Raw genomic sequence first — 24976 nt, forward strand, 5'->3', positions numbered from 1 at the left:
GTACTAGAAACATTTTCAGCATTGGACATTTAAAAACATTGAGCTGAACCCAGATTGCATGTCTACTCCATCCTGGGTAAGTGTGTTGCAGTCTTAGTTAGGTGCACAGAGTTCTACTAAAATCAAGAGGACTTAAGTCATGACTTACTTGTTCCATTGATCTCAGTGGAAACTCAGTGCAGTTAACTTAGGCTTGTTCTAGCCCACTGCTTTTATTTGTAAAAAGTGTAATGCAAATACATTATAAGCAAAGACTCAGTGGCATATGCCCTGCTACATGTGGTCTGGTGAAGACAGTGGGAGGATCTGTTCCCCAGTTCTGCAGTCTTAAGTGTGAGAAGACCCTGTTGGGATGTAGGGATGGCTGGATCTGTCAATTTCACTTCACCCAGTTTCTCATTTTTCCAAGCTGAAATTCGGTTCTCCATCTTTCCGTAGCAATTTGCAATTATTTTTTTAAAAAACATCTTCATGAAAATTCATGGGGTGTTTTTGTGCAAATTTCTCCTAATAAACACATTTTTGTACACAATTTTGACTAACACAAACTTTTTTTGCAAAAGAATACCCCCTGACAGTATGCATTTTTGTATATTATTGTCATTAATATATGCATTTGTATGGACACATTACCCTAGTATATGCATTTTTGTACACATAATTGGCTGGAGAATAGCACTGCCCAATTATTAGGTGCAAATTTTGAAGGATGGTTTTTTTCAGTTCCTTTATTGTTTGGCAAAGTGTGACTTAGGTAAGTTCGCCATGCGCACTGAATCAAATTTCTCACCCATCCCTATTGGCAAGTCAGTGTCTCTTAGTGCATCCCAAAGGGGTTAAGTCCTCAGTCCTATTCATTCTGTACTGCCCTGGCATGCTGCATGAGATCCTGGTAAGGAGGTCACCTGATGAGGAGGTGACCCTACATTCATTCTTTGTGCATTTCAGCAGTCTCTATCACTTCGCTCACACAGCAGTACTTGCTTTCCTCTAGGGGTGGCAATTAGTGCATATTGCCCCTGCACTGTACTCCTTAATGTTCTTTTGATCTGGTTCACACATAGCAGCTATTTTTTTAAAACTCTGTTGACTACAATATTTGGAAACTACAGCGAGCATGGAAATCAGTGGTTCATTTCTGAATCTACTTTGCTTCTCCTCTTGCGCTGACACCTAATACTGTACTAAGGCTCAGTTTAGCCTCCTCATCTAAATGAGGGGCAGCTGTCTCTGCCACTCATTCCCAATGAACCCTGTCACTCATTCCCAATGAAACCCAAGTACAGAGAGACACACTTTGTAATCTTGTCATGGGAGGAGCTTAACATCTGTGCAGTTTTTGTTCTGTATATGCACAAATTAGGTACAAGTTGCTTTCTTGTCCTATTTTATAGGGAACACAATTATTCTCTTTGTTTTTGCTTTGCTTTTTAGAAAAAGACTATCTTAATCTCTCTCTTTTTCTGTATGCATATGATCTCATCAACTTTACTTTGGCATCTCTTGAAAAACATAAACTGTTCTTTTATGAGTTCGAGTTTATTCAGTTCAAAGAGCAACAGAAGTCTCTGTGTAATTGCAGGACGAGCTGATGGTGATCGTGAAAAGTATGACTGAGCAATACCCATGACTCCAGTGTACAATTTTCTGACGACTGTTTGTGTACCTCAAGTCCTGACCCTCTATAGGCAGGGCTTGAAATCAACCAGTGGGAGCTAAAAGTCCAAGATCTTGCATGGCACTTGGGCACTGTTCTGCTTCCCCTCTGCCCTTCTTATCTTCTCTCACAGGTCAGGATGGGGGAGAAATTCAATTTGGTTCACATTTAAAGCCAAATTTATCAAATTTGCACTTTCCAAAACAATATGAGAACTGAAATATATCTATCCTTCGAAATTTGCACTTATCCAAATTTTCTGATGCAGTTCCCAACAAAACAGTGTTTAAAAAAAGTATACATTAGGGAATATGCATAAAAATGAATATCTTAGTGCAAATAGCAAACAAAAATGATTTATTTTAGAAGTTGCTTGCAAAAATGTGTACATTAGTCAAAACTGCAAACAAAGATGGGTTTATTAAAGTTTATTAGGAGGAATTCACACTAAAATGCTGAAGCATTAGGATTTTAAAATAGAAAAATTCACAGATTGCTGCAGAAATGTGGAGAACTGAACTTAAAACTGGAAAAACGAGAAATGGATAGATCTTTCCATCCCTACTGAGGAGGGGGATGGGGAATGGTATTCTGTCATTCTAGGAAACCCAGTGGAGTGGCCCTTAACGAAGCACTCAGAGGGGCACAGGGAGGGAGGGGAACTGTTGTGTTAAGTTCTGCTTCAAAACTCACTGCATCTTCCTCCTGCACAATCCTAAATGTTTGGCTTTATATATTCTGATGAAATTCCAATGTAACATCACATTGATTCTATCCTGGTGGTAAAAGCCAGTTTGCTTCATCCTGAGGTCTTACTGGTTTGGGGCCTTGTATCAAAAACCACAATGCAGTTTTCCTTGATTTATTTTCTTAAAAAGTGGAGAGTTGAAAGTAGCTCCATTTAGAAATGGGAAGGAGAGACAATTTGAAACATCTGCTTATCTTACTGCTGTTGAGTTACTCCTGTTTGTCTTGTCTGGCTTCTTTCTCACTTACTCACCAGGGATTGGAATTGCACTGGTAGCTGCCGTGAAGGGCTATCGCTGCATCATTGTCATGCCAGAGAAAATGAGCATGGAGAAGGTGAGAGAGAGTCCTGACCGGTTTAGCATAAATCGCCCAACCGCAGTCAACATCTGTTTTGATTTATCGAATTTGTCATGGCTTCTCCCATCCTTACTCTTCTTCACAGAAGGATAAGGATGGGTGAGAATTTTGATTCAGTTCACATTTCAAGCAGAATTTATCAAATTCGCACTTTCCGAAACGATATGAGAACCGAAACACAGCCATCCTTCGAAATGCGCATTTATTAGAATTTGGGGATGCAGTTCGCCAACTGAACAACATTTAGAAAAATGCATATATTAGGGGAAAGTGTGCATAAAAATGAATACATGAGTGAAAATAACATACAAGAATGCATTATATGTCAAGAAATTGCTTGCAAAAATGTGTACCTTTGTCCAAATTGCCCTCAAAAATTTGTTTATTTGGAGAAATTCACACTAAAATAGTGGAGAACGTTCATGAGGATTTTTAAAAACAAATTTGCAGATTGCTGTAGAAATCTAGAGAACTGAATTTAACATTGGAAGAATGAGAAACTGAGAGAACTGAAACAGACACATCTTTCCATCCCTACAGAAGGGAAACAACCCAAACTGCACATTGGCGTTTGTGGGGCTGCTGTGTATGTGCTGATCTTTAGCCCCTCACAGAACTAGAACTTCCACATTTTTCCTTGTGGGGGACCTTTTTTTTTAAAGGAGATGAGGCATTAGGAATGAGAAGCATCCTCTTTAGGACATTACTTCAGAAGATAAGAGCCCTGTATTGAGTTTGTAGAATTACTCAAAAGATTTCTGAAATTGTTACAAACTATAATAAGAGGACTGAGTAACAACAGTCAGCTTAGCAGCTGGTGCAGCAGGTTAGTCAAATTATTTTGTGTTAAGGTTACATTTTCAACTTTGGAATAGAACAGGATAGAACAGAACCCACTGAGACTTACTTCTAAGCAGACCTGTCTAGGCCTGGGAATTCTAATCTGAAGTCGCCATGGTGAACATTGAAGCAGGGTAGTCTTTGAGTTGTATCCAACACTGCAGTTATGTCAGCAGAACAGAGTGCCACTCGTGCAGCGGAACAGGCCCCACACAGTAGAGGAGCTTCATGGGCATGCTGGATACTCTCTTCCCCCCTGCAGCTCCAAAATCTGCTCAAGAGAGTTGCACACACACACCCCGAGCAGATATTGAGGGCAAATGGGAGGCTATAGGGGAAAAGGGAGGAAGGAATCATAGAATCATAGAGTTGGAAGGGGCCTTGTATGCCATCGAGTCCAACCCCCTGCTCACAGCAGGAAATCCACAGCTAGAGCATCTCCCGCAGATAGCTGTCCAGCCTCTGCTTGAAGACATCCAGCGAAGGGGATCCCACCACCTCCCTAGGCAGTCGGTTCCATTGCCGAACTGCCCTTACTGTCAAGAAGTTCCTTCTAATGTCCAATCTGAATCTACGCTCCTGCAACTTAAAACCATTAGACCTAGTCCTGCCCTCTGGGGCAGCAGTGAACAAATCTGTACCCTCCTCTATGTGACAGCCCTTCAGGTACTTAAAGAGTGTAATCATGTCGCCCCTCAGCCTTCTCTTCACCAGACTGAACATGCCAAGTTCCTTCAACCTTTCCTCATAAGACTTGTTCTCCATACCGGCTATCATCCTCGTCGCCCTCTTCTGAACCCACTCTAACTTGTCTATATCTTTCTTAAAATGAGGCGCCCAGAACTGAACGCAGTATTCCAGATGAGGCCTGACTAATGCAGAATATAGTGGGACTATTACTTCCCTCGACCTGGAAACTATAGCTCTGTTTATGCAGCCCAAAACCACTTTTTCCTCCTCTGAGATGCTTGCGCAGCATTGGATGTAATCCTTTATTTTTTATTCATAATTCCAAAGCATTTTTGTCTCTGGCTGCACCCACCACCACCATACACCCCCCAACAAATTACCCTGAGGGAATGGAGCCCTTGGCAAAAGCACTCCTGATTGAGCACCCCTGGAATAGATAATGGAGAGGCGGGTGGGAAAAAAAGGACTGTTGAATTTTGTGCTTGCATTGCCTGTTTCCAGTGCAACTTTGGTCAAGTCTTTTTAGTGCCTTTCAAACAGAGATTATACTTGTTTCTATATTAAACCACTGAATGCAGATTTCAAGCAGGAAACAACTCCTGAGAATTTACAAATTCATATGCATAACACAAGTCCCCTTTCAAGAGAAATGAAATCTTACTGAAGATTGGGTGGGGGCAGGAGAGATTTCAGTTCATAGAATATGGACAAGACTGCTGAATTCTCTATCTTGATACAAAACCTGAGCCCTAAGTTTCGTTTCAGCTTTATACTTCAAACACCCATATCTTCAGACTCATTTGAACAATCATTAAAAACAACCTGGAAATCAATTTTTCCTGTCTTCTGGTTCCCACCATCAGACCCAAAGTGTTTTTGATGGTAGGGCATTCAGATTGTGGGATGGGATCCAACATAGTGCAAGCAGGAGTCTGCTTGTGCTATCAGGATTTTCCTTCTTCTCTCCCCTGCATCTCCAAGAGCGCCCCCACAATATGCTCCAGAGGGTTGGGAGACACTCCAGAGCACATTTTGGTGGGGTATGGAGGGCCTGGAGGGAGGAAAAGAGAAACTGGAGATCCTATTGTGCAAGTGGGCGGACATCATTGGATATTGTCTGTTGTACACACAGGGGTGCTCATATTAGTGCCATATTTTCCACTGCAGTTGGCTTTGAGGAAATGACAATTTAATACTGCAGACAGCTAGATGAAAGTATGGAAATCCTTCTTACAAACCTAACCTAATCACTTCACAGGTCATCCTGACATAGTGGTGGGAAGCAGCAGAAATGTAACTGAAATTAAAACATGGAAATATTGGTGTTGTTTTTAAATGATCACATTGGTCTAATAATTCTTACACTGAATGCCATAGTAAAGCCACTGCCGGATTAGAATGTCACCATTACATATAGCTTGAAAATAATATTAGATGTAAAATACTACCATGTACTATCTCAAATATTGCAATTCAGAAGCCAGTTGTACCAGACTTCAGGAGGAACCACATTTGAGGGTTTCCTTGAGCTCCAGTGCAAACAGGTGCTTCAGTGTTTATTTCCATGATGTGGAGCAGCTGCACATCTCTATTATACATGCAGAACTGCCCCAACATTGAGGTTGGTGAGAAAGCAAGTGGACTCCTCATGGAGCTTCAAATGAGGCCCGGTGATTTTTTGTGAGCCCAGGCACTGTAATGATGTAGACATGCTGAATTTTCCCACTCAATTTCAATGGTGGCAGCAGAAGTGTGGCACCATTCTTTTGTGTGTACAGAACAGGACACCTTGTTTGAAATGAATGGAACGGACATCGTGCAGTAGAGCTTCATGGGCATGCTGGGATTAGTAATTTTATTCAGTGAGACTCAGGTTGCAAGCCTATGCACATTTACCTGGAAATCAGCCCCACAGTACACGGTGTATGCATTGTACTTCTGGCTAAATATGTATAGGTGCACACTGAGAATCAGCATAAATCCAGGTACTCTGCCTTGCAGTGGCTACAGTAAAGCCAGCAGAAGTGTTGGGGTAATACCATTTCTTTACCTTCTTTTAATTTAATATTTTGTATTTGCTTGTCCAACCTTTGAAATGGACTAGCAATTTAAATTTAAAACCCTTAAATATATATCAGCCATCTGGTTGGTCACTGTGGGAACAGGATGCTGAACTGGATGGGCCTTTGGCCTGATTCAGCAGGACTCTTCTTTTGTTTTTATCTTTTATACATTACATATTACTCCTGATTCAAAGATCTGGAGGCTGGAAATTTAAATTCTGCCTTTGTTCTCCCAGGTGGATATCCTGAGAGCCCTCGGGGCTGAGATTGTACGAACTCCTTGCACGAGGTATGATGCCCCAGAATCAAATGTCCGTGTTGCTTGGAAACTGAAGAATGAAATCCCAAACTCACATATTTTGGATCAGGTGATAGATTCCTTATTTTAGTGCTTTGATTGGATTACTTGATTTTTTAAACTTTTATCCATCCAGTTTGTTTATACTAGCCTGAGATTCAAAAATATGTAACATCTAATACGTATTGTGTTTTAATGTCACAGCTCATTGGTATAAATGTGGGTTGCTTACTCTTGTTTGAAGCATTTGGCTACAGAAGGAAAACACAGACAGATACATTCACAGTCTATTGATGCCCAACAAATGTTTATTCTCTCACTCCACTCTGATCTTGCTACGCTTGGAGGAAAGGAGCTAAACTGTTTCTTTGAAGCCAGACATCATTCCTGCTCTTTCCAGCATTTGTGCTGAGAGGGCCATCACCTATGCAGCCAAAACGGCACCGCGCATGCAAAAGAGGGAAGCCTCAGCAGGTCTTGGGGGAAGGTCTTGAGGTTGTCTTTATTAAAAGAAATAAAGGGGGTGGGGACTCCAAAACTGCCCAGTGATTGAGGACTGAACATGCTCGCTGGGTATGTCATTTTGAGTGACTGTTGGGAGGAAAGTGGAAAACGGGGGGGAGGGAGAATGGAATGAAGTGTCTGGAATCTTGGACAGCAGTTCTCCCACACAACAGCATTTTGTCGAAGGTGCCCCCTACTTCATTATATTATTCACCTCTGGGATCAATTACTGTAATTTAGACACTGATTATGTGCAAAGGAGCAGGAGCACCTGCATGAAGCTTCCTTGTTCACTTCAGTATTAGGGAAAGGACCATAGTTCCATGGTAGAGCACATACTTTGCATCTAAAAGTCCATCTCTGGCATCTCCAGGTAAGGCTGGGAAAGACTCCTGTCGGAAACCCTGGCGCGTTGCTGTCAGGCAGTGTTGACAATACTGGGGGCACTTCTAGTGTGCCACTGTTTTCAGGTGGGATTCAATCATATTCCAGCAAATTCAGGTTGTGCAATTATAGTGGTTTGGAGGACTTGTGCAATGAACCCACTTCCCCCAAAGAACTGCCTTTTTGCAATAAGGAAAGTGATGGGAAGATGCACCGGACAGTGTGGGATAACACTTGCTTGACACAATGTTGTCTGATCTCCCCGCAAACAAATCAGGATGAATGTTCGGTAATCGAGTCACGTGGAAGCGACCTGAGCTAGATGGACCTTTGGCCTGACTTGGCATAGTCAGCTTCCTATGTTCTGTAGTGAGAGGAATTCTGCCTTCACTCTCCATGACATTGTAATGAATGGGAAAGGCACATTGGAGCTCTTACAAAATTATTGATCTATTTACCATTGGACAGTGACAATAAATCATTGTTAAGAACTCCTGTGCTGTATATACAACAGGTAAAGACAGTGTTGTGTTTTCCCCTTGTATCCCCACTGATGTTTCAAGCTTGCTTGCTTGCTGTGCATCTTTTAGAACAGGGGTAAGGGGTTTCATCAGCCCTATCCAGCATGGCCAACAGTCAGGGATGATCTGGAGGGCTGTAGGTTCCCCATTCCTGGCATAGAGAGTGAGAGAGAGAGCTATGATGGAGAAAAATGGAACCTCCTTTTTCCAAAGCAGCATAGCTCTGATTGCTGGATGCTCAGGACAAGCAATTGGGGATGGTTAGTCATCATTTATAAAGGTCTAAAATTTACTAAGCGCTGTACACAGATTAAAAACTAGACTGACACTTTCCTCACACTGATAATGTAAAAGACAGGACAAAAAGGAAAAGGAAATGGGGAGAGGACAGCAAGCAAACTCAGGCACCTGTTCTTGAAGTTGTAAAATTTCTTGTGGTGCCCAGCTTTAACCGAAACAGTTCAGGGTGGTGAGGAGCCAAATGGCACCTGGTCTCTCAGCTGGACCAATGGAGTGGGCCCTGCTGGCCCATCTCACTCTCTGCTACAGCCAGAACTATCCCTATTATGCATTGCTTATGAGTTTCCCATAGGAATCTCGCTGGTCACTTTCTTCTGGTCAAGCAAGGCAATTCTTATGTTCTTTTGAGAGACTTTAAAAAAATATTTTTCATCTGTTTCCTTTCTCTGCAGTATTGCCTTTGACACCATCCATTTGATAGTAACATTCCATTTTCTCTATTTCTTTACAACAACAGTATAGAAATCCAAGCAACCCTTTGACACACTATGACACCACTGCTGAGGAGATTCTGGAACAATGTGATGGTATAATTAATACTTATTTTAGAGATAACAGCATTGCTCAGTTTACCTAGTTTTACAAGGATACCTTAAGAAATTATAACTGAAATAAACACTATTACCAGTTCTCACTACTGAATTGCACTTTGCATGATTTTAGTTGTACGAGAATAAAAACCATGACGTGCAAGTTACAGTCTTGTGGTTATTGTCTTTTATAATGAAATGTATTAGGGCTGCTATCAAATACATGTTAAACTTAATGGATTTGCTTACAAGTATCTAGCCCTCATGGTTTATTAATTTGTAGCTCATCCTATTTCCACTTGTAATTGGGTAATTACCAGCAGTGGACTGTGTGGTAGGGTAGCTGTGCTTATCTGACCTCCCAACAGCTGAGCTGGGATATATCGAAGATATGCCGAGGATATATCTCCAGGGGGTGGAGGGATCCTTGTAGTGGGTGATTCGATCATTAGGAACATAGACAGTGGGGTGTGTGATGGGCGTGTAGACCGCAAGGTGTTTTGCCTGCCTGGAGCGAAGGTTGCGGATATCGCCCGTCGTTTAGATAGTTTGGTAGACAGTGCTGGGAAGGAGCCAGTGGTCGTGGTGCACGTTGGCACCAACGACATGGGGAAATGCAGCCATGAGGTCCTGGAAGCAAAATTTAGGTTGCTAGGTAGGATGCTGAAAGCCAGGACCTCCAAGGTGGCTTTCTCTGAAATGCTACCAGTTCCACGCGCAGGACCAGCCAGACAGGCCCAGCTTCGCAGTCTCAATGCGTGGATGAGACGATGGTGTCGGGTGGAAGGGTTCGGATTTGTTAGGCACTGGGGAACATTTTGGGACAAGCCGGGCCTGTACAAAAGGGACGGGCTGCACTTGAACCAGAATGGAACCAGACTGCTGGCACTTAAAATTAAAAAGGTAGCAGAGCAGCTTTTAAACTGACTAAGGGGGGAAACCCGACAGGAGCTGAGAAAGGTCCTGTTCGGAATAAACCTCCCCCCTGGGATAAAGACCAAAGAAATGATGAAATTTTAAAAGGGGTAGGCCTAGAAGTAGGCATTGTGAGAGCAGGGGCACAGCATATAAATTCAGAAGAGCAAAATTACCACAGGCCTAACCACAAGTGCCAAAGACACTTGAAGAGAGACACTGCTTACAAGTGCCTGTACGCTAATGCTAGGAGCCTCCGAACCAAGTTGGGAGAACTGGAGTGCTTGGTCTTAGAGGAGAGCATTGATATAGTGAGCATAACCGAGACCTGGTGGAATGGAGAAAACCAGTGGGATACGGTTATCCCTGGATATAAACTATATCGGAAGGACAGGGAAGGACGTATTGGTGGGGGAGTCGCTCTATACGTGAAAGAAGGCATTGAATCCAGCAAGCTCGAAACCCCAAAAGAGGCAGACTCCTCCACAGAATCGTTGTGGGTGGTGATACCGTGCCCCAGGAGGGACTTAATACTGGGAACGATCTATCGTCCCCCTGATCAAAATGCTCAGGGAGACCTTGAGATGAGATATGAAATTGAGGAAGCATCCAAACTAGGAAATGTGGTAGTAATGGGTGACTTCAATTACCCGGACATAGACTGGCCGCATATGTGTTCCAGTCATGACAAAGAAGCAAAGTTTCTAGATATTCTAAATGACTATTCCCTAGATCAGTTGGTCATGGAACCGACCAGAGGGACGGCAACCCTGGACTTAATCCTCAGTGGGGACCGGGACCTGGTGCGAGATGTAAGTGTTGTTGAACCGATTGGGAGCAGTGACCACAGTGCTATTAAATTAAACATACATGTAACTGGCCAATTGCCAAGAAAATCCAACACGGTCACATTTGACTTCAAAAGAGGAAACTTCACAAAAATGAGGGGATTGGTAAAAAGAAAGCTGAAAAACAAAGTCCAGAGGGTCACATCACTCGAAAATGCTTGGAAGTTGTTTAAAAACACTATATTAGAAGCTCAACTGGAGTGCATACCGCAGATCAGAAAAGGTACTGCCAGGGCCAAGAAGATGCCAGCATGGTTAACGAGCAAAGTCAAGGAAGCTCTTAGAGGCAAAAAGTCTTCCTTCAGAAAATGGAAGTCTTGTCCGAATGAAGAAAATAAAAAAGAACACAAACTCTGGCAAAAGAAATGCAAGAAGACAATAAGGGATGCTAAAAAAGAATTTGAGGAGCACATTGCTAAGAACATAAAAACCAACAACAAAAAATTCTATAAATACATTCAAAGCAGGAGACCATCTAGGGAGACAATTGGACCCTTGGATGATAAGGGAGTCAAAGGTGTACTAAAGAACGATAAGGAGATTGCAGAGAAGCTAAATGAATTCTTTGCATCTGTCTTCACAGTGGAAGATATAGGGCAGATCCCTGAACCTGAACTAACATTTGCAGGAAGGGATTCTGAGGAACTAAGACAAATAGTGGTAACGAGAGAGGAAGTTCTAAGCTTAATGGACAATATAAAAACTGACAAATCACCGGGCCCAGATGGCATCCACCCAAGAGTTCTCAAAGAACTCAAAGGTGAAATTGCTGATCTGCTAACTAGTAGTGGACAGCACGATGAAAATGTCGACCCAGTGTGCGGCAGCTGTGAAAAAGGCAAATTCCATGCTAGCAATAATTAGGAAAGTTATTGAAAATAAAACAGCCGATATCATAATGCCGTTGTATAAATCTATGGTGCGGCCGCATCTGGAATACTGTGTACAGTTCTGGTCGCCTCATCTCAAAAAGGATATTATAGAGTTGGAAAAGGTTCAGAAGAGGGCAACCAGAATGATCAAGGGGATGGAGCGACTCCCTTACGAGGAAAGGTTCAGCATTTGGGGCTTTTTAGTTTAGAGAAAAGGCGGGTCAGAGGAGACATGATAGAAGTGTATAAAATTATGCATGGCATTGAGAAAGTGGATAGAGAAAAGTTCTTCTCCCTCTCTCATAATACTAGAACTCGTGGACATTCAAAGAAGCTGAATGTTGGAAGATTCAGGACAGACAAAAGGAAGTACTTCTTTACTCAGCGCATAGTTAAACTATGGAATTTGCTCCCACAAGATGCAGTAATGGCCACCAGCTTGGATGGCTTTAAAAGAAGATTAGACAAATTCATGAAGGACAGGGCTATCAATGGCTACTAGCCATGATGGCTGTGCTCTGCCACCCTAGTCAGAGGCAGCATGCTTCTGAAAATCAGTTGCCGGAAGCCTCAGGAGGGGAGAGTGTTCTTGCACTCGGGTCCTGCTTGCGGGCTTCCCCCAGGCACCTGGTTGGCCACTGTGAGAACAGGATGCTGGACTAGATGGGCCACTGGCCTGATCCAGCAGGCTATTCTTATGTTCTTATGTTCTTATGAGTTGCCTGCTGCTTATCAGGAGGGAGAAGGGTGAGGCAGCAGGGAGGTCAGCACGCTGCATGTGCACCAGCAGGGCCATTCCAGGGCTCCTGACGGTGTACTTGCACCTCACCAACTTCCTCACTACCTCCCCCCCCTCCAGTTCAGCTGTTGGAAGGTCAGATAAATGCCACTGCCCCACCATGCCATCTGCTACTGGTAACTACAGAAACATAAAAAGAAACAGTTTCTAAAAGGTTGACAGTTAAGAGTCATCTTGCACTTCAAACAGGGATGGGATCCATTGGCCGGTGCTTGTTTGAAAGCATTCTGTTGACCTAACAGGCTGGCATTGATTCGAGTTTGTTCTTTATCCGCTAGCTGCATGTTGTTGTTTTTTGCTTGGAAAAAAATACCAATATTAATACCAATATTTTTAAAGGAAATATCAGTAAATTACCATTCTTCAAAACAATGTTTTAGAGGTGGATTGTTTTTTTAAAATGTCCATTTTCAAAAAAATTCACTGAAATTCACTATATTAAAATCCGATCCTCAGTGATTGAAAATAAGTGAATTAATGGAAAATTCAGTACCAAATCTGAGTTGGGCGGAGTTCTAGCCCATCTCTAACTTCAATATAGCAGCGGGTTTACACTGGGGTTTCACACAAAGGCTTGTGCTTGTGTTTGTTTTGCCATGGATACTGTTCTTATTATCAACTGACCACTAATTAAGGTTTGATAGGAGTAAGCATGAGCTTTCTTTGCAGAAAGTGTGCGGTCTGATTGTTTTCTTGCTTCTCCCACTTTTTTAATTGCAGGCAAAGTTGACATGATTGTGGCTGGAGCTGGCACTGGAGGCACCATCTCTGGTATTGCCAGGAAGATGAAAGACAAATGTCCTGAATGCAAAGTATGTGAAAAGGCTTCTTTGGGCTGGGTCAGACGTTTGGGTCCATGGTAACATCATTCATGTGGTCAGGGCCCAAGTGGGCCTGGAGGGCCCACATCTCTCTAACTCGAGGCAAATTACGTCTTGCTGGAGCAAGAAGTTTGTACGTACATATATTTGATTCTCCTCCTGAAAGAACCACGAACACTGGATGCATAAGCTTAAGTTTGTATGTGCAGTCACCGTGCTCACACACAGTAGCATTTACATGCGCCCCTGAAGCCTGGTCCAGACCATGTGCATGCAATTTCCCCTTTGCTTGTGGGTTACAGGTATGGGATACTCAGGTTTCCATGTCCCAGTAGGTTCTGATCTCCAGTCGGCACCCATCAAAACAGTAGGCTCATAAACAACTTTCTGTTTATTAGGAACAACACAACTACCTTGCAGGAAGACAGCCCAGCTTGGACAGCCTGCTCTTTACTCCCTCTGGACACGTATATATCAACAGAACAAACGAGAGCCACACTCACTGGGACTAAACTGCACTTTTTAAGCCTCAGAAGGGAACAGATTGTTCCATTACAGGCCCCTTCAGGATGCATTCAGTGTACCACAACCCATGAGAAGTTACTTTAGGCCTGAACATCTGAGCCAGCCCTCTATATAAGTTACGGACCCTGCCTTGTGCTAGCAAAATTGTTTGTTTCTATCTTGTTATATCCCATTAACCCTTTCCCATTACACTCTTCTTGTGACTCCCCAGCAAGCCCTGTGTTCTTCCTTTACCTTGTTGCATCCTCCTAGATTAGACTATAGATTCCGTGGCATGGATCCAGTCCCTTCTGTGTTCTGTTGAAGGATTGGCATACTGTTGTTATAAAACAAATGCAAAAGTAGTAATAGTAATGGCTGGGACATTTAACCACTATGGACCCCTCCAGACTGGTGGTTTTGGGGGTTGTTTGTTTTTTGGTGGGTGTATTCTGGATAGGAATGGACAAGAATTTACGTGAATTTGGATTTAGCACCAGATTTTTCAGTGGTCCGCATATTCTCCATCTTTGCAGAGTGATCCTGTTTGCTCTGAACTTCAGCAGCTTTCTCCTGATACTGGATTTTTTCCTATCAAATATTCCCTCAAATATATTGCTCTTTTATTGATTTTATTCACAGTACAGCACAGCGGTGCAGGTTTCTCTCTCTCTCTCTCTCTCTCTCTCTCTCTCTCTCTCTCTCTCTGCTACCCCCTCCACTTAAATAATCCAAACTCCAAGTGGGAGGAAGCAAGCCAAGTCTCATCCATGTTAAGGACTCAAGGCTTGCCAAGGTGGGAGTGGGGGGCACTGAAAGCTGCTTACCTCCTTTCCTTTCCAAACAAAAAACAGCCAGTCTTTGCTTGCTAATGTGAAAATTGACCAGCCACAGTCACAGCAGAGGAGGCAGTGAAGCCACTCCTTTCCTTTATCAATATTTTCTTTCAAATTATCATATTGGAAAAGGAATGGTTAGAGGATCAGGCAGGCAGGTGGACCCACCACTAGTATTGGTGGGGCCTGCTAGAGTGCTTGGGCCACACCAGCTACCCTGTGGCCCTCCAGATGTTGCTGGACTCCAGCTCCCATCACCTCTGACCAACCATTGCCAAGCTGGCCATAACTGACCATTAGCCATAGGGCAAATGGGAGTTGGAGTCCAACAGAATCTGTATTGTCACAGGTTTTCCACCTCTGAGTTAGCTCTGGAATAGCCTGGTAATCACTGAGAGACAATTGACACTCTTGCAGTTGGTTGCTGCAAGAAATTCTTCAAGCATACGGAATGTAGCAAATTATTGCACTTTTGCACTATATGGCAAAGCTCCTAAGATGTTCCTGGGAAGAAGCAGAGTGATGGCCATTCTTTCCTACTTTCAGATGCGAATGTTTATTTAGGACTGCTTGTGTCCCCATAATATCTGTTCAACTTGTACATTTGTAAATGAACAGATTAGTACAAGGGCTAACGTGTCCTGCAAAGGAAACTTTCCCATGTAGTATCTCACAATTTTGAAAAGAGCGATACTCATTTTTGTGCGAGGTGATTGTTCATCTTTTTTATATATGTATGTGATTAATTAGTTCATCTTCCTTCACAGATTGTTGGAGTAGATCCTGATGGTTCCATTGTTGCCCTACCCAGCTCACTGAATACAGTGTCAGCAGAGGATACAACAATGGAGGTGGAAGGGATTGGACATGACTTTATCCCAACCGTCCTTGACAGATATGTAAGTGGCAATGCGACAAAAGTCAGGAGATGCAAAAATGAAATCTGAACATAAATACAAACTTTTAGAATTATTTGTATTTGAAGTTAGGAGCAATCAGCTCCAGGATCAACATGACATACATTTAAAATAGCTGAGAATGGTTGATTCTTTATTATCCAGCCAATGTAGATTGATGTGATAGCACAAGTATAAGATTCTGCACCCGGTGGAATTCAAAATCCTAATCAGTCTGAGGAGAGGCTCAAGATATCAGCTATAGCATATCCTATAACTTTTAAGCAAATGTTCCAGAAAGATGGTCTGAGACTGATGAAAGCAGCAGAGTGTCAACCCTCTGCAATCAGGCTCTGGGACTGGAGGCAGATGATAGTGATTTTTTTAACAGCCCAGTCCTGACCATGTTTACTCAGATGTAAATCTCACTGATTTTGATGGGTCTTACTCCCAAGTATGTGCACTGGATTGCAGCCTAGCTGAAAGTGGCTTGAAAGAAGCATCACTTCCCATAGTATACATGTTTGTTTGTTTGTTTTGGTCCCTCTGGTGGCTAGAGTTTGCCAGGTTTTTGAAACAACAGACACATTTGAAAATCCTGTTCAACACAGGTAAGAGCATATTTATTTATTTGAAAATAAATACATTTTATATTGCACCTTATCTTTGAAAAGCTCAGAGCAGATAACAACAGAAAGTTAAAAATGGGTGCAACGAAAATTACTGAAAAGAAAAATATTTATCTTTGAAACTGTTCCTAACTCTGAAGAATTTATGATTTCTCTCCCCAGCCCATTACATGTGGCAGAGGTACAAAGCCCGAGAGCCCTGGAAACTTTCATCTCCATCTTTTGTTTCTTTTCTAGGTGATAGATCAGTGGTGCAAGAGCAACGACACAGAATCCTTTCTTATGGCACGCAGGCTGATTAGAGAGGAAGGTTTGCTTTGTGGTAAGATTGCTAAAGGTTGTTGTGTACCTTGGTTTAATCGGGTGGGCAACATTTTCAGCCTGAGGGCCACATTCTTTTGTGAGCAACCTTCCAGGGGCCATATGCCAATGGTGGACAGGGGCAGAAGGAAAGTGAGCAGAGTAATAGCTGTGACTCTTACCATTGTACAATAGGTTATATTCCAGCCATGCAAAAGTCAGTGGTTTCTGCACACGCGCCTCTTCATCCAGGCTAACAAGAGGCATTATTACAGTGCAAAGACACATTCCAGCCATATAAAGCACTCAATAAAGGGCCAGTGAGGGGCATGGCCTGGAGATGGGTGTCGCCTGAGGAGCCCAAGGACTAGATAAGGAGGATGGGGGGAGCACATGTGGCCCCCAGGCCTGAGGTTCCCCATGCTGGTTTTAGTTATACCCTTTACAAACAATTTCTGAGAAAGTATTGTTTGGATCCTGAATGCAAAACTAACCCAACCAATTTCTAAAGGGCCCTTCCACACAATCCTTATTTTCATGCCGTAAGTATACAGTTGTTATTTGTTTCTTTGTTGTGTGAAATCCAGGTCTTAACTCAAAAGTCATGTTGTGCAGCTATTGCACTTCAAGCACTCAGAAGAACTTGGAGAGTTCACGGGTCTCTATTGAATAGTATATGTGACATCTCCATTGCCGCGTTCCACAACAGCTCCCCTACACACGGTGCAAAGATCACCATTTAAAATGCTCTGTTTTAATTCTTGTTACTTTAAAAAAAACTGTGATGGCTTCTGACTCTCATTTGTTTAACAGTCGCAGCAGCAGCAGCAGCAGAAGCAGCAGCAGCAACCACCAAGCTTCCCTTCCACCCTAAATCAGGGTGCTAAAATGATAAAAATAAGGACTGGATTTTTGTGTGAAAGTGCTGAACTCAGTTCTGGTACAGACAGCAGAAAGGCACCCTGTACCTCAGTTCTAAATGTATGATCTCCCCTCTCCTATTTCCTCCCTGAGTTCAGTTGGTTCAAACAAGAAACAAAGTAGATTCTGCAAGGCTGAGGTCTGCCTTCCCATGCTTTGGAGAACAGACCTCTGCAGAAGTGGCTATATATAGCTTAGAGAGTTCTACCCCGTAAGATTTCATTCATCCTTGATGTTTTAAAAAGCTGTGAACACTAGCAAGGCTAGCTCCATGTATCAATTCTCCGCCACCTTTGGCGCTGAGCTTCCACATAAGTTGTAGTCCAAAACCTTTGGAAGACACCAGGTTGGAGTCATTGTTTTATTGCTTGTTGAGTAATGTGTCTTCTTTCTGCCGCAGGAGGTAGTGCGGGCAGTGCCATGTCTGTGGCTGTGAAGGCTGCTAAGCATCTGAAAGAGGGTCAGCGCTGTGTTGTCCTCTTGCCTGACTCTGTGAGGAACTACATGTAAGAGAGAGCATCTTCCTTCATTCCTGTTTTCTAGCTACGGTTGCCCGTTAGTTCCAAACATTCCGCTGTGTGGGAAAGGAAGCATCTGTGGTGAAGACTAAAGAACGTGAGCTGTTGCTCTCGTGTCATAGTCATGGGAAGTTTGTTAGCAAAGAAGCAGGACATTCTTTGGCCCGCCCCCATTCCCATAAGCAAGTTAGATGATGGACTAATTCTACTGATGTCAGATAACTTGTAATTATTTGGCAGAGAACAGCCCAGCATAAAATTAGTTACACTTTGATAAATGATACCAAAAAGAGAGAAAATACTACTTCTGTTATTGTTACATTATTGCATGGAAGGAGTTGTGAAAGTTTCCTAGCTCTTAGAGGAAGAAACAGAAGTCTTGGGGGAGGCGGTTAACTGATTTTAGTATATAGTTCACAAAAAGACACTGAGCCCAAGTTCTTCTAGAATGACTAATTTTGGGTGTTCACCTCAAGGTAACTTAAAGATGCTTACTTTTCATAGTAGGCCTAGCATCCGCCTCAACCAATTAACATCACACACACAAACACAGCTCAGTTAGTGGACCCAAAACCATTGGCTACCTAAACATCTTGGACTCATGCACTAATATTTTCAAATGTTGCTCCCTAAATGAAATATTTTTATTTATATTTCATTGCTATGTCCTAAAGATTGAGAAAAGCAGTGTAAGAAAAGAGACTAGGAGCTTCTGATGCTGAGGGTGTAGCTCTCCTTAATTTTTTCTTCTTGCTGGCATTTGCAATTCACCAGGATTTAATGATACCTGGTTCACTATTGGCTTTCTGCTGTTCTCACACCTTCTATTCCTATTATTTTCCCAGAGAAGCAGATAATACGTTGGCCTTCCACTGTTCACATTCTTCAGCAGTTGATATCATCCCACATTTCCATTTCATTTGATTCTTTGCTATTAATCACAATAATAATAATAATAATAATAATTTGCTAAGCTGAATGTCAAGAAGACTAAAGTAATGACAACAGAAGATTTATGTAACTGTAAACTTGACAACGAGGACATTGAACTTATCAAGGATTATCAGTACCTCGGCACAGTCATTAACCAAAATGGAGACAATAGTCAAGAAATCAGAAGAAGGCTAGGACCGGGGAGAGCAGCTATGAGAGAACTAGAAAAGGTTCTCAGATGCAAAGATGTATCACTGCATACTAAAGTCAGGACCCCCAACTCAGACAAAGGATACCATGCAAGGTTGATGGTACTGAAACAAAAGGGTCACACTCCCCATGCCTTTCTCCCAACAAAGGCTGGCCCACATAGCCACAGGCTAGCTAAGGTACTCCCAGGGCTAAAAACAGGCCTGAATGTCAATTGAAATGGGTCCAGCTCCAGAAAATCACATTCATCCCAGAGAGCCTGGACCTGATTGGCATTTATACTACCAGCTTTCCTGCTTTATTGCCAGCCTCTTGACTAAACAATGCCACAACCACTTTCCTCCATGTGACGATGTGCATTCTGTGTTTGCTGTCTTTCCCCTATATATTTAATTTTAAAGATTGTGTGAGTGCCTGAAGGTTAGGAAATGATTGGTCTTGTAATGGATGCTAGTATGAAACACCAAAGTCTAACATAAGGTCTTTATTCATTATCTCCAGGTCTAAATTTTTGAATGACAAATGGATGGTCAAGAATGGGTTTCTAAAAGAGGATGTTCAAGAACATTATCCTTGGTATGGCTCAGAATCTCTACACCTGTTTATTTTGTCAGACATAAAGAAAAAGGAATCTAAATGGTGGGGCAGGAGAAGTCAAATGGTGATTGATTTGTACCAGTGATAACAAGATACCTAACACGGTTGGTTTTAAAGTCTGGAATCTGACCATTTGATGAAATCCAGACTGACCATCTTTTGTGCAATTTGTTGCAGGTATTGTGTGAGTGATGGGATCCCAGTCTGAGCTGAATTATTTTCATCTGTCACTATCTGCATTTCATTTTCTGATTTTCTTATGTATTTTGCAATTCAGCATAAGAATAGTAGGGGTGGTGAATATTTTTCTCCCAATATCACATCCTTGCAGATGGCACCATGTTTGAAGATGTCAGGCCTGGCTCTAGATTTTGGAGGCCATGGACAGGCTATACCTGGTGCTTCTCTCCCCCCCCCCGTGCCTGCCCTCAGTGACCCTGCTGTATCTGCTAGGCTCTCCCTCTCCTTTGCGCTCATTTGTGGGCTTCCCTGCCAGTGGCACTGTAATGGGCCAGGAGCAGAGCAGCTGCCCAGATGGGCAAGCCCACTTGTGAGCATGAGATATCGTGCTTTAATGGGCTGGGAGCCAAGAGATTTCTGGCCCATTGCAGCACCAGTATCAAGTAAGTCAGTGGGTGTGTAAGCAAGAGGGGGAGACTGGGAGCCCAGATGATGGCAGTGGGTGTTGGGGAGGCAGGCAAGGCAGCAGACCCAGTGCACCCTGCCAGGGCCCATGGGACCTAGCAAATGCCCCGGCATGCTAGGTTCTGGTGGTGAGCCTGGAAAATGCAGAGCTTGGAAAAGTTACTTTTTTGAACTACAACTCCCATCAGCCCCAGCCAGCATGGCCGCTGGATTGGGCTGATGGGAGTTGTCATTCAAAAAAGTAACTTTTCCAAGCTCTGGAATCCACTCTGAATAGTTTGCTGGGCCACAAACATATCCCTTAAGTCCTTGCAAAGTTAATCCCTTACCTCAAAGACCAATGTGCCCTCTATCCCTGTCTTCTTAGACTGTATGTGTGCGTATGTGTAGAGCAGCATTTAAATAAGAGAGAGAGAGAGAGAGTAGACTGTTGGGGTTTAACAATGCTTGCTGTCCTTTTTTACCTGATAGGTGGTGGAATATCAAGGTGCAGAAGCTGAACCTCTTAGCCCCTCTAACCCTTCTCCCAGATGTGAATTGTCAAAAGGCAATTGAAATCCTCCGTGAGAAGGCATATGACCAGGCACCAGTTGTTGCAGAATCAGGGTAATTGTTTCTTATTGAAGGTTTGATTTAGCTATCAGCAGTCTTCAAGAGAATTCCACAATCCTCATCTCCTAAAGCACCAATGATGAGTAGCTTATCACTGACATAATGAAATCTTTAAATAAATACTTGAAATAATATGAGCCTTATCCTGCTGATCACAGGCACAGTGCTTGTACATGAAGGATTCCCCTTTGCTCAAGAGAGCCCTGTTCCCTGAATCTAGTGCACATATAGGCATTACTGCCTTGGGGAAATTACAAGGAGGCAAAGAATTAAACTCCTCTTCCCCCTGTGTCATGGCCCCAATGCAAATCCTCCCTCCCCCCACAGCAATTTGTTTGTTTTTTAAGGCACTGAGAGCTTCCAGTCAAGAACTCCTGTGTCACAAAGTTTGGCCCCTAGAGTCAAAAGAGCTAGACCTCTTGTTGATTGTGTCCTTTTAAGAAGTTTGAGAATTTGAATCTTTCGGAGAATTTACAAAGAGTCCAAATAGGTTCAGTATTGATTTCCACCAAATTTCTGTATATCAGGTTGCAATAAAAGAGACATGAACTGGTCTAATGTAAAAGGTGGCAACCGTGTGTATCACTGAGCTACAGCTGATTTTGCAGAAAGAGACCTTCCACCACCACCCCACCCCATGATTTGGTCCTGTATCTTCTCTGTATATGCCTGAGCTGCTGGTGATTTCGTCTCAGTGGTGTGAATATTCAACCGCATTCATTTTGCTTTTTCTAAAACTAAGCAGCCTAAGCGCTATCCCCTCCTTTTAAAAAAATGCTGCATGTATTTTTACAGTCTCATCCTGGGAATGGTAACTCTCAGCAACATCCTCTCCTCCATCCTGGCAGGATCTGCCCAGTTCTCAGACCCAGTAATGAAGGTCATTTATCAGCAGTTTTCAAAGGTATTTACCCTTACAGCAGCCCCTCTAACCCTTCTCCCAGATGTGAATTGTCAAAAGGCAATTGAAATCCTCCGTGAGAAGTCATATGACCAGGCACCAGTTGCAGCAGCAGCAACAATCAGAGAACAGGCACAGTTTAGGGGAACAGCAGCAGAACTCTCAACAGGAAACGCCCTTTTCAGGGGCACGAGATTCCCCACTGGAGGTACACACGGAGTCAGAAGTGTGGAGTTCAGACAGCCTATTTTTGGGGCAAAGCACCTCAACAGTCTGAAACCATAACCACCACACTACATACAGCCACAAAGGGAGAATGAAGGACAGGGGAAAACCCTAAAAGTCAACAAACCCAACTACCAAACTGTCCATGTCTTGGTTTACTGACAGTTCTTATTGTATTCTTCTTGTTCACCGCCCAGAGAGCTAATGCTAGTGGGGCGGTATAAAAATTTAACAAAATAAATAAATAAATAATACAGTCATTGATGGATTTTCAAGGCAGCACCCAGATGTGAGCTTGGTACCTCCTTTGGAGATGCTGCCTAATGCAAAGGATGAGGATGGGGCTGGCGGTGGTGGTGGTACAGAAATAAAAGTGGAAGCAGAGGTAGAAGACGATAATATGTGAGAGAGCATGGAAAGGGAGGAGAAAACAGCACTTGTTAAGTTCAGTCAGGCTGTTTCATGGATGATCCTTGTACACATGAGTGGGAAGAGAGCTATGGTGCTTCTGTTCTAAGCCTACACAGATGTTGCCTGGGTGGGGGATGAGTTTCATTATGTGTCATGCCTACATACAAGAAAAACGACACCTTGCCTCATAGGAACCCACAAGAGCTATGTATGTACACAGATGCAAAACACAGTCGGGTGGTGTGAGTTTAGAGCATTCAGCATAATGCAGAGAAGCACATATGAGTGTCCTGGGTAGGTCAATGTAGGCTGTTGAGATTTTGCCTCATTTAAGAGGCTTCGGTTGCCACATCACCATAGGATAGGGATGGGGGAAACCTGTGGCCTTCCACATGTTGTTAGACTACAACTCCTGCCATCCCTGACCATTGGCCATGCTGGCTGGGGCTGATGGGAGTTGGAGTTCAATGACACCTGGAGGGCCACAGGTTCCCCACCCCTGCTACAGAAGTAGTAACATATGAGCAAGATCCTGCTTGCACTGTTCGCCTTCCCGCAAAGCAACTGGGGGGAAGGGAATGTCATCTAAGCCCAACAAGGGCTTGACAGGGAGCATCCAACTCAGACCTTATTTCATTTGTTTCTAGCGGTGGGGCTACTTTATGTAGGACTTCATGTGGTTGGGTCCCAGATAGCTACTAGTAACAGTCTGAAACACTTTATGTTTGGGGCTTCACTACAGATTAGTCTGGATGATACCCTTGGAAAGCTTTCACACATCCTGGAAAATGATCACTTTGCTATTGTTGTACATGAACTGGAGCAATGTAAGTAGCTTTCTTAAAAAATCATAATCATAATACTAATATTGCTATGTGTTTTTTTAAAAGTACACTGGAGATTACCTAATGCACATTTCTAGCCATGCAGTAGAACCCTTCACATATTCATCACATGAAGAGGCATTGTACGAAGAGTGGAGCTGCAATGCTATGCACCCTCCCCCTTGACATTAGAAATGTCTGTGCGTGGAGGCTTTCCTTTCCTGACACCCACATGTGGACTTTTAGGGTGTGGTACATGCTATCATGTCACCTTAGAGCAGCCTTTCCCAACCAGTGTGCCTCCAGATGTTGTTGAACCACAACTCCCATCAGCCTCCCATTGGCAATGCTGGCTGAGGCTGATGGGAGTTGTGGTCCAACAACATCTGGAGGCACACTGGTTGGGAAAGGCTGCCTTAGAGAGTTGGGACAGGGCCAGCAGTGCAGCTCCACAACTGCATTTTATGTGCAAAGGGGGCTTATGTTTGTCTGAATTCTAAAAAAGACATCATCTGTTGCCTTTGGAAGATGCTCACAGTTCAGACTTTAAAGAACACCCAATGAATAAAATTCTTAAGGTTGGGAGCAACTGCAGAGAATGTTATTTGGTACAGAAGGCGCTTTCAGCTAACTATTGAGGTCACGATAGAGCACCAGGATGAGAGTGACCTTTCAGGTATGTAGGTCCCAAGCTCCTTGGGGTGGGCCAAATTTATAAAGAACATAAAAGAGCCCTGCTGGATCAGACTAGAGGCATCCTGTCCTGCATCCTGCTCTCTCAGTGGCCAACCAGAAGCCAATGGGAAGCCGGCCATTGGAACCTGAGTGCACCAGCACTCTCCCCACCTGTGATTCTCACCTTCTGACATGTTGCCTCTGACACTGGAGGTAAAGCATAGTCATCGTGGCTAACAGCCTTTCATAGCCTAATCCTCCATGAGTTTGTCTAATACTCTTTTAAAGTAATCCAAGTTGCTGGTGGCCATCTCTGCCTCTTGTGGAAGAAAATCCCATTGTTTAACTGCGCTGTGTGCCTATCCCGAATCTACCAACTTTCAGATACATTGGGTGGCCCCAGGTTCTAGCATGATGAGAGAAGGAGAAAAGCTTCTCTCTTCCCACTTTCTCCACACGATGCATAATTTGACAGTGGCATTAAGGACAAAGTTTTGAACTTCCAGGTGGGCCTTACATAAAGATAATACTACATTGTGGGTTTCTTTAAAGGCTGCCCAGGAAACATCAGCAATGTGTAACCTTCCTTTGTTTCTGTGTCCTTCCAGACAATGCAGATGGCAGCTCCTTCATGAAACAGATGGCGTTTGGTGTGGTTACAGCTGTTGACCTCCTCAGCTTTGTCACTCACAAAAACAAGACCTAATAGCCAAGAGATGTGAAACCCAAATCAGATTCTTCTGCGAGAACTTTTCCCATGGCAGGAAAAAAATACTGGAAGACTTTTCAGTATAACAATCTGCTTTTGTTTTCGAATATGGGTAGAAATACACTCACTGTTCTGACGGTTCCAGTGTATCTCCACCTCTCTGTTCTGAAAAAGGAGGCACACAATGCTAGTCAACCTCCACCCCTTTTTACTGTAAAACCTGGTAGGAGGCGCTTGAGTGTTTTGTTTTTTTAAAAAATTCAGCTTCAAAGAGATTTTGCAACTGAACAGCAGATCAACCCATTCCCCCTTCTGGTGTGGCTAATGGAAACACTTTGCTCTGGCGACTAGTGTGTTCATAGCCTATGACTAGTGTCTCTGTTTTAATTCACTTCACTATGCTTGGTCTACTATGTTTATAACCATGTTCATCCTAAATGCCAGCAAAAGGAATAATCTGGGATCAGGATGATTGGACAAG

General features: G+C 43.2%; 1 protein-coding gene across 1 annotated transcript in view; it reads left to right on the forward strand.

The window, feature by feature from the left end:
- LOC133385873 (cystathionine beta-synthase-like) overlaps positions 1 to 24492 on the forward strand; it is a 38588-nt gene extending 14096 nt beyond the window's left edge. Inside the window, exons 4-15 of the mRNA XM_061629453.1 lie at positions 2661 to 2740; positions 6594 to 6725; positions 8822 to 8891; positions 13049 to 13140; positions 15257 to 15388; positions 16252 to 16336; positions 17636 to 17741; positions 19398 to 19472; positions 20610 to 20744; positions 21546 to 21654; positions 23030 to 23114; positions 24395 to 24492. Coding sequence (XP_061485437.1) covers positions 2661 to 2740; positions 6594 to 6725; positions 8822 to 8891; positions 13049 to 13140; positions 15257 to 15388; positions 16252 to 16336; positions 17636 to 17741; positions 19398 to 19472; positions 20610 to 20744; positions 21546 to 21654; positions 23030 to 23114; positions 24395 to 24492 — 1199 coding nt within the window. The remainder of the gene's footprint in view (positions 1 to 2660; positions 2741 to 6593; positions 6726 to 8821; positions 8892 to 13048; positions 13141 to 15256; positions 15389 to 16251; positions 16337 to 17635; positions 17742 to 19397; positions 19473 to 20609; positions 20745 to 21545; positions 21655 to 23029; positions 23115 to 24394) is intronic.
- The last annotated feature ends 484 nt before the right edge of the window (positions 24493 to 24976 follow it).

The sequence above is a fragment of the Rhineura floridana genome, chromosome 5 (assembly GCF_030035675.1).
Source record: "Rhineura floridana isolate rRhiFlo1 chromosome 5, rRhiFlo1.hap2, whole genome shotgun sequence".
Lineage (NCBI taxonomy): Eukaryota > Metazoa > Chordata > Lepidosauria > Squamata > Rhineuridae > Rhineura > Rhineura floridana.